This window comes from Octopus bimaculoides, chromosome 22 (genome assembly GCF_001194135.2).
Source record: "Octopus bimaculoides isolate UCB-OBI-ISO-001 chromosome 22, ASM119413v2, whole genome shotgun sequence".
NCBI classification, from domain to species: Eukaryota; Metazoa; Mollusca; class Cephalopoda; order Octopoda; family Octopodidae; genus Octopus; species Octopus bimaculoides.
The window spans coordinates 78,327-87,507 of record NC_069002.1 but is presented as its reverse complement, the minus strand read 5'-3'; the positions used below and the strand labels follow the sequence as shown (position 1 = coordinate 87,507).

The 9,181-nt window shown below is 35.7% G+C and overlaps 1 protein-coding gene across 1 annotated transcript in view; it reads left to right on the top strand.

Annotated features, from left to right (window-relative positions):
- LOC106881781 (DENN domain-containing protein 1A) overlaps positions 1–9,181 on the top strand; it is a 109,919-nt gene that overhangs the window by 29,660 nt on the left and 71,078 nt on the right. The window contains exons 3-4 of the mRNA XM_052975831.1: positions 4,442–4,506; positions 7,474–7,517. Of these exons, the coding sequence (XP_052831791.1) occupies positions 4,442–4,506; positions 7,474–7,517 (109 nt within the window). The remainder of the gene's footprint in view (positions 1–4,441; positions 4,507–7,473; positions 7,518–9,181) is intronic.

Here is a 9,181-nt window from a genome sequence, read left to right as displayed (position 1 = left end):
ATATATATATATATATATATATATATATATATATACACACACACACATATATGTTGAACCTCTGGGGAGATGACGGTGGTGAGGGAAGACCAAAATGAATGGTGTTATGCCATGTTGAGAAGACCCAGCCATCTCAGCAGAATTGAGGCTTTTTGCAACTCATCTTCTGACACCCAGTCTGCTATGTTATCCTCTTTTCTTTACTTCTGTATGCACTGAACTGGTCTCTCTTGCATCCAACTCGTTTCTTCTCTCTGATCTTGTCACACTATTTTCACTCAGTGCACATACCTTTTCCCCCTATTCTGTCTCATATTCATCTCATACCTGAACCTCATTGTTCTTTCATAGGAATTATATTTCTTAAGGGTGATGATCGTTTAAGGGTTTCTAGTTCATGGTTTTGTTGTGTGTGCAGACACACACACACACACACATACTCTCTCTCTCTAAAATTTGGAGAAAACCCAACATAATCCATATCAACTCTTTTGTTATCACATTTCTGTTGAAATACACTGCTTTTGTTTCAATAAATTTAAAAAATAATGGAGAATTTGTAAAATAACTTTGTCATTATTGAGCTGGTGTTTGGGACATAACAGGATATTTTGATGGAAAGTTTTAGTTTAAATCACTTTAAAACACTTTATATTATAGAACCAGGGACAGGTTCTGGCAGGTTTTCGTATGTATATATTAATATTTAAGTAAATCTGTTTCAAGTGATAATTGAAGTTAATTGAGGGCATTAAGATTCTTAAGCACATAAAATAAAATACACAAGAAAAAGTGTCCAAGGATGTGAACTAATGTGTTAGTTAGTGTATTTGGTGCATTAACCATTCACTAAGCAACCATATTGCTTTAACATTTTAGGTTAATAACACTTGTTAGTTCTATCTTGGTAAGAAAGTGAAAACAAAATTATAGAATATAAATAAAAAAGCATGTAAATATTTCTAATGAACTAATTTTTCTAGCACTTACATGCTAGAGAAAGAAAGTCTTGTTTATTGACTGTGATAAACAGCATTGGTTTTTGTCTAGAAGAATGCCCGTCAAATTATTTGACCTTGTAAGTAACCTCATGACGTAAAAATATTCCTTTCATCTTAAAGGCATTTAAAAAAATAAATAAGATAAAAAATGTTTGGTTTTGACTATACTTCATCTTCTATTTTCTTCATCCATCACTAAAACAAACTAATTATTTAAGAATCTAACATAAACTCAGTCAAATAGAATTTACTTATTTTTTCTGAAGTAGGTCTTTAACATTGTAGCTTATTTAATGTATTCGATAGTTGCATGGGTTTGCTATATTTGTCTTAGTTACACTTGTTTCTTCCTACTGTTGAGAAAAATTATTCTCAAATATTTTGTCGTCGTCATCAATCTCCTTTCCTCATAAATTCATCTATAAACAATCCAATTTATCTTATTAAAAAATATTCAGAAAAGCAGGTTGCATGAAACTAGTTTTTCAATTTGTTTTCATCATGTTTAAGATCACGCTGGAGCATCAGTTTAAAGAAAATGAAAGCATAAGAAATGTAAGCATTATTATTTGATTATTCTTATAGTTCAAGATTCCAGTTGATAACACTATTTACAATGTCCTTTAATTTCTCAACAATCCTAATTACCTCTGCTCACCAGTGTACAAAGCTTGTGTGTTTACTTGATTGTTTCATCAGTACTATACCAAATACAGTACAGTGGAGAGTATGTTTCATTGATGAGGTCAGAATAATACTGAAATATTTCCAGAGTTGTATTTCATATTAGCCTTTTTTTTTCACTGCACACACACACACACACACACACACACACACACACACACACACACACACACACACACACACACAGTTAATGTTTTAACTGCTTGGTGTGTTGAATATGTTAGCTTTCAACTCTTTAAATTTACTTAATCTAACTCCGTTCACAAGATTTGCATCAGCCTAAAATTGTGATAACCACTTGCCTATGATGCCATGTAGTAGGATCAAATGGGGGAACCCTGTGTTTGCAGAGTGAATTTTTTAGCCACACAGTTACATCTGTGTTCATGAACATTTAACCTTTTAGCAATGTAATGCTTATTTATTTGCATTGTTTTGAACTACCTATGCATTATCTCAGCTTTTAAATCTCAGTGATGTGATTATTTATTTTTAGAATGACATTATAGGGTAGGTGTGAGAGGCCAGTCCCAACATAAAACCAATGGTTTAAATGCTTAAGAGTAAAGATTTCCTCTAATCATTGAGAAACAGATTTCATTGTTTTCTAGTGTCACAGAGTGCTTCCTTTCAACATGGGCATAGTTTACTTTGGAAGTGGTCGTAGTAAAGCATCTTCATCACTGTCACTCACAAAATACTGTAGCTTGGTACTAACTTATGGTGAATGGTTGAGGTGGGGCTTAGGCAAAGGATGACAAGTAGTGCTGATGACTTTTTAACCCTTTCGTTACTGTATTTCTGTTGAGATGCTCTGTGTTTCTTTCAATTACTTTAATTGTAACAAAGAATTTAGTAAAATAACTTATGAAAACTTATGAAAACAAGACATTTGTACTCAGAGCCAGAGCCGGTTTCAGCTGGGTTGGTAACGAAAGGGTTAAGGGCATGTGAGACTGGTAGAAAGAGGGAGTAATATATTTGTAGACAGGCCAACCAAAGCCTTGTGTGTGGATTTGGATGATAGAAACTTTAAGAAGCCTGTCGTGTGTGGGGGTGAGTGCACCTTTGTCTTGACATCACATGATGGCTGTAAACATTTACTTTCAGTCTTTCAGGAAAATACATCTGGCTATGGGAAATATTAGTTTGCTTGGAAACAGGAGAGGGTTGGCAACAAGAAGGGTATCTGTTTGTAGAAAATCTGTCTTAACAAGTTCCATCTGACCCATGCAAGCATGGAAAATTTGATGTTAAACTGATGATGATAACTGGTGTCCAGGTCTGCATGTTTACAGCAGAGTAGATTCTATGGATGACACCCTAGAACAACAATGATTGTATTGGCAGGTTTCCGTAAAATTTCCGTCTGTCAAATTCCACTCATAAAGCATTGGTTGACTTGAAGCAATGGCTAAAAGTCATTTGCTCAATGTTGCATGGCAAGGTTAGAGCTAAAACTGTGTGATTGCAAAGAAGAAACTTCTTAAATATACTGCCATATCTGCACTTGCTATGATATTTCTTGCTTGTGAGAACAACATGAATGTTTGTTGTACTTGTCACACCATTGTGTGGATAACTGTTTTATGTATGTGTGTGGAGGTGGAGGTAGCTCACATGAAGTGGTTTCTCATTTATCTAAAAAGTGAAGACTGGTTGTAATTGTCAATGCTATGGAAAGATATTTTAAGAAATACAATATAAAATTTTTTACTAACTTTGAAACTAGTTCAGTGGCTTGCCTAAGGACAGTGTGATATCTACAGTAGGTTGCAAACTTCCATGTTGTGAACCCATTGGGTGAGTATTTATTGGCCAATAGAAATTGGTGTGATTCTATGAGAAATTTGGTTGTTTAGAGTCTTTAAAAAGAAAGGCCTACATTAGGTAATGTAGTTTTAGATCCACTGTGGAAATTAAAAAGGAAATAGATAGAATGGTCACAATGGAATGTCTTTTGATCATAGATCTGCTCAGTGAAGGCTGATCAAGGTAATATTAGTAATAAAATTACCACCACCACCATTACTTGTATCAATCTGGTACAGTTGACTGCCATTCTGTCATTTTCTATATCTCCTCCACTTTCAGTCCACTTATAAGCAGTTACAACAGAACACCACTTCAAACTTCTCTTTATGACGCTACTAAAGTATTTTTTGTTAAGTGACTTCCAAGATTAAACCATATTTCTTTGATTTTTATTTTATTTAATTTTGTTTTGAATACTTTTTTGTGTCATCTGTGTCTTTTCTTTTCTCATTTTTTTATCCTTTTGAAATGGAGTTCTATCAGTTTGCAAATTTGGTCAATTTGTTCAAATCACCAAAAGCTTTGTTTACTGATCTCAATATTGGAACCAGCATTTTTGGCTTAACTCAGAAAGTCTGAGGTATTATTTACTGAGGAGACCAAATCCAGTCAAAATACCAGACTTGGCAATTCACCAGGCATTCTGAGTGAGGCCTGTATTTTTTTAATTTCTACACAAGTCCCTTTCAGAAGTTTCTCTGAGACAAAATATTATACGTGCTATCATTCTACACTTGTATCTACACTGTTATACACACACCAACGTTTCAATTTTATCTTTTATTCTTTCAGAACTGATAAATTACCAGTCAAGTAACAAGGTCAATATAATCACACATAACCTCTGAATTTGAGACCTTGTACTTGTATTATTAATTACTATATATGTAAAATATTTCTTCAGTGTATTCTTGTGTAAGTGTACTGTTTTCTTCTTTCAGAGAAAATCCAGAAAGAATATTTGAACTTTTTGTAGAAATTGGCAAGCCATCGGGTGACAAAGAAGGTGAGAGATACTACTTATCACTTAAATAATTGCCAATAGCAAATTTGCTCTCCTTCATAATTTTCTCAATGTTATGCCACTCTTATTAATGATTAGTTAAACATAACTACTTGGCTAAGTCTGGCAGTGTATCAACAGCTGAGAGTTTGGAAGTAAATTAGGATAGTAGAGAATATTTAATAGGTGTGGTAACTATTACTTGAGAATGAGTAACTCACTGGAGTGGAGTAAGTTGTGAAGCTGCACAAGCTTTTGGGTGTAAACATTTCTATAATTTTCTCTTTATTTTTTTACTGCCAATGTGTTATTTCTTTACTACCCACAAGGGGCTACACACAGAGGGCACAAACAAAGACAGACAAACGAATTAAGTCGATTATATCGATCCCAGTGCGTAACTGGTACTTATTTAATCGACCCCAAAAGGATGAAAGGCAAAGTCGACCTCGGCGGAATTTGAACTCAGGACGTAGCGGCAGACGAAATACCGCTAAGCATTTCGCCCGGCATGCTAACGTTTCTGCCAGCTCACCGCCGTAAACTGCCGATGTGTATGTGTCATGTCTGTCTATGTGTGTATATCTGTGTATATGTATGATGTCAATAAACACGTTCACAAATATTGATTTATGCAGAGTAGACTTTACATGGCAAGCACTTAAGACTGATATTTATGTATATACGAATGTATATGTTTGCATATGTATGTATATATGTATATATATATATATATATATATATATATATAGATAGATAGATACACACACACACAAAGAGTGCAGTGAGTAAATTGTCATGTCTAAATTATGCAAAAATGAAAATATCACTGACATCTCATTTTAACAAATATATTTACCAAAATTGCACCAAAAATATCTTGAAATCCTAAAGAGTAAATTTATTCAATAAAATCACCATTGGCTTCAACTATGACCTCCGGACAACTTTGGAATCTCTTGAGATTCTTTTGGACAATCTCCGCGTTTAAGTTGGTGAATGCTGCCATAATCCGTGCCTTCAGTTCATCTTTGGTGTTATAAGAAGTTTTGTTGGTCTCTTACACATAATAATCAAGGGGTTGCAATCTGGGGAGTTAGGCAACCAGATGTTAGGGGTGATGTTGTCAGAGAAATCATCTGACAGCTATGACTGGGTTATCCTGCTTGTGTAACATGATTCTGAGTCCAGTTGCAGGTCTCCCAGCAGCCAACCCCTTGACCCAGGGCAGCACTACCTCCTCCAGGCACTTGATGTAGGTCTCCATGTTGAGTCTGAAGCCGTGTGGAAAAATGAATGGAGGCATAACGTCACCATCACTAGTGATCACTCCAGACACCATGATGTTGATTGGATGTTTGATTTTTATCACTCTTGGTACATGTTTTGGGGACATGGCAGGCCAACGGTTGTTCTGTGTGTTCATCATCTGATCTTGGTAGAAATTTTTCTTGGTCTGAGAAAAACCAAAAGTATGCTCAGTTGGAGGGGATGCTTGAGTTTGTTCAAAAGCTTCATCGAGCGGAATTTCTTCTTGTCCTTGATGGCTTGGAATAAAAATTGGCCCTTTCTCATCTTGTATGAGGAATACCGAATGTCTTTATGCACTACCTGCCTAATAAGAAACTCAAGCACTCCTATGTCTCTGGCAAAGGACCTGATTGACTTGGAGGGATCATTGTCTCTACTCCCTACTCATGCACTTTGGCAATACACTATCATTTATATTCTGACCCTGTATCTTGAGGGCATGCCCTTCCACTTTGCCACCACTTATCTCTCCCTGGCTCTTCTCCACCATCCCCCATATATATTCTGATCCCCATTCCTTGTGTGCATACTCTGGTGCTTTGCCACTATCTCTCTCTTGCACTCTTGTTCTCTTTCCCTCTCCCCCTTTCTCTTGCTCTCTTCTACTCTCTCTTTCTCCCTCTTCCTCTATTCCTTGGGCTGCTTAACCATGTATGTCCTCTACAACAACACACCCATTACTGGACTCCATCTTGATCACTCCTTCTTTCTCGCTCTCTCTGACAGAGTAACCATGTATCTCTTCTATAAGCAAGATACCTGTTTCTGTCTCTCTGTCACACTAACCTTTCATTATCTGATACAAGATCATCTCCTCCAATGCTCCCTCCTCCCCTCTCAAAGGATCTTTGTCTTGCAAGTTACTTGGTGACCCTGCCAGTGCTGGTCCCACGTAAAAAGCATCTAGTTCACACTGTAAAGTTGTTAGTATTTGGAAGGGCACCCAGCTGTTAAAACCTTGCCAAAACTGACCTCACTTGCGCTGGTGCCATGTAATAAGCACTCAGTCCACTCTGCTATGGTTAGTGTTAGGAAGGGCATCCAGCTGTAAAAACCCTGCTAAAACAGACAGCGAAGCAGGGTGCAGTCTTCTGCCTAACCAGCTCTCGTCATACTGTCCAACCCATGCTAGCATGGGTTAAGTGATGGTGATGATTAGGCAGTCTGTTGTCCAGTGTATTCATAGTGATTGTATCTATCTTGCTCACTATGACTCTCTTCTTTCTCCTCTCCCTTCTTCCCTCCCTTCTCTCCCTTCTTCTCTCTCCTTTCCTGACATAGTCTATGATTCCAGATATCTTTGTATTTCTATTCACTTGACCAGAGAGAGAGAGAGACAGACAGAGCCCAATATATTCTCATTTATTTCTTGTATACCCTTCGTTCTGTTCTCGTTATATATACTGATTTTTTTTTTCTTTTTGAGAGCAAGAAGAGAAATTACATAAAATACTTTCAGTGTACTAGCTTTTAAAGAAGGGAATAAACTTTACAACACAAGTGTCAAATAACTAAAATAACATTTTTCCCTTCCAAACATAATCACTTCCTTAGAAAATAGTTGACTGTGTGTTAATTATATTTATTTATGTATTCATATGTTAATGATATTTATGTATTCATACATGTTAATGATGTATTTTGATATTTCCATTTCAGAACCATTTATTCTGCAACACTACCCACCTAATTACACCGATGAAGTAAGTCATTTACTTAAATCAAATCATCTAATTGTTTGAGAGAAGTTGTAGTTAATAAGATTATATAATTATTTAAGCTATTAACCTCATCTTTAATTCTTTTGATACCAATCTGCTGCTTTTTATATGACACAGAACGGCCACCATTTCATAGTGTTCATATCCAAGTTAAAGCCTTCCATCATATTTTTTTTAGATATGTTTATAATATTGGTTTAACCCTTTAGCATTTAAACTGGCCATATGCAGCCCGAATATTCTACCTATTTTATGTTTAAACCAGCCAGATCTGGCCATTCACACCCACCCTACAATGTCATTCTAAAAAGAAACAATGATATCGTTGAAATCTTGCAGCTATGAGATTAATCATGATTTATTCAAAACACTGAATAAACGAGCATTGCATTTGACAAAATAATTTGAATACTAAAGGGTTAATAATGAAAATATTTGTTGTGTTACTTAAATCCTCAAAATCAGGATACATACACACACATACATAAATGTTCTCGTTTTTTTATATATTTTGCTTTGCTTTTTGAGATTTAATGACTACAATGTGTCCTTTCTGATAACCATATGTATTCCATTGAGTAATGCAATTTCCTTTTTCTTTTTTTTTTTTTCCAAATGTTTTTTCTCTATCTAATCTTAGCATCTTTCAACAGATAACCTTTTATTTTCATTTCTTTCTTTTTTCTTTCTTTTTAAATTTACAAGGTAGAATAGTTTGTCTAAATGTTTCTTTTCTGAAGTGTTCTGCATAGATTTCTGGGACTTGATGTTGATAGCAGAAGACCTGATGTAAACCTGTTTTGTTCACTACTACCTCAGAGGCTCCATGGTTCTGAGTTAAAACATACTATACTCGAATCAACTCTGCTTTTCATTTTTATGAGGAACAAAGCTAGTAAAATGGATATCTGTAATATATTAAGGGTTATACCAAATTATTTACTCCCTGCACTCACTTAGACAAAATCTTTTCATTACAATCCTGAGTACTGTGTACAATAAATAAATAAGATTAAGTGACAGAAATTGGAGTTAAAAATTTACGTTATCATCTTTTTAATAGGTCCCATTTTAGATCAGTAATTTTCAGCCTATGGACCCCTTTTGATTCTTGCTTTACTCAAGTGGACTCACATAGCCACACAGTGTTTTAAAAAATCCTATTATATATTTATAATTAAATATCATTAGGAATTGTACAATGAATTAAAATATTTTGTATACTGCAGAAGAATAACCAACTTAATGCACATAGATTTTAACAACAAAATCTTCCATGAACCTTAATTATGTTTATATATATATATATATATATTTATTTATTTATTTATTTATGTGTTTCAGCCAAGTGGCTGCGGTCATGCTGGTGCACCACCGTGAAGCTGGTTTGGACATGTGGTGAGAATGAATGAGGATAGCTGCGTGAAAAAGTGCCACTCCCTAACAGTTGAGGGAACCCGTGGAAGAGGTAGGCCCAGGAAGACCTGGGCTGAGGTGGTGAGGCAAGACCTTCGAACATTGGGCCTCACCGAGGCGATGACTACTGACCGAGACCTTTGGAAATGTGCTGTGCGTGAGAAGACCCGGCAAGCCAAGTGAGATCGTTGCCAGTGCCCCTGGACTGGCTCTTGTGCGGGTGGCACATA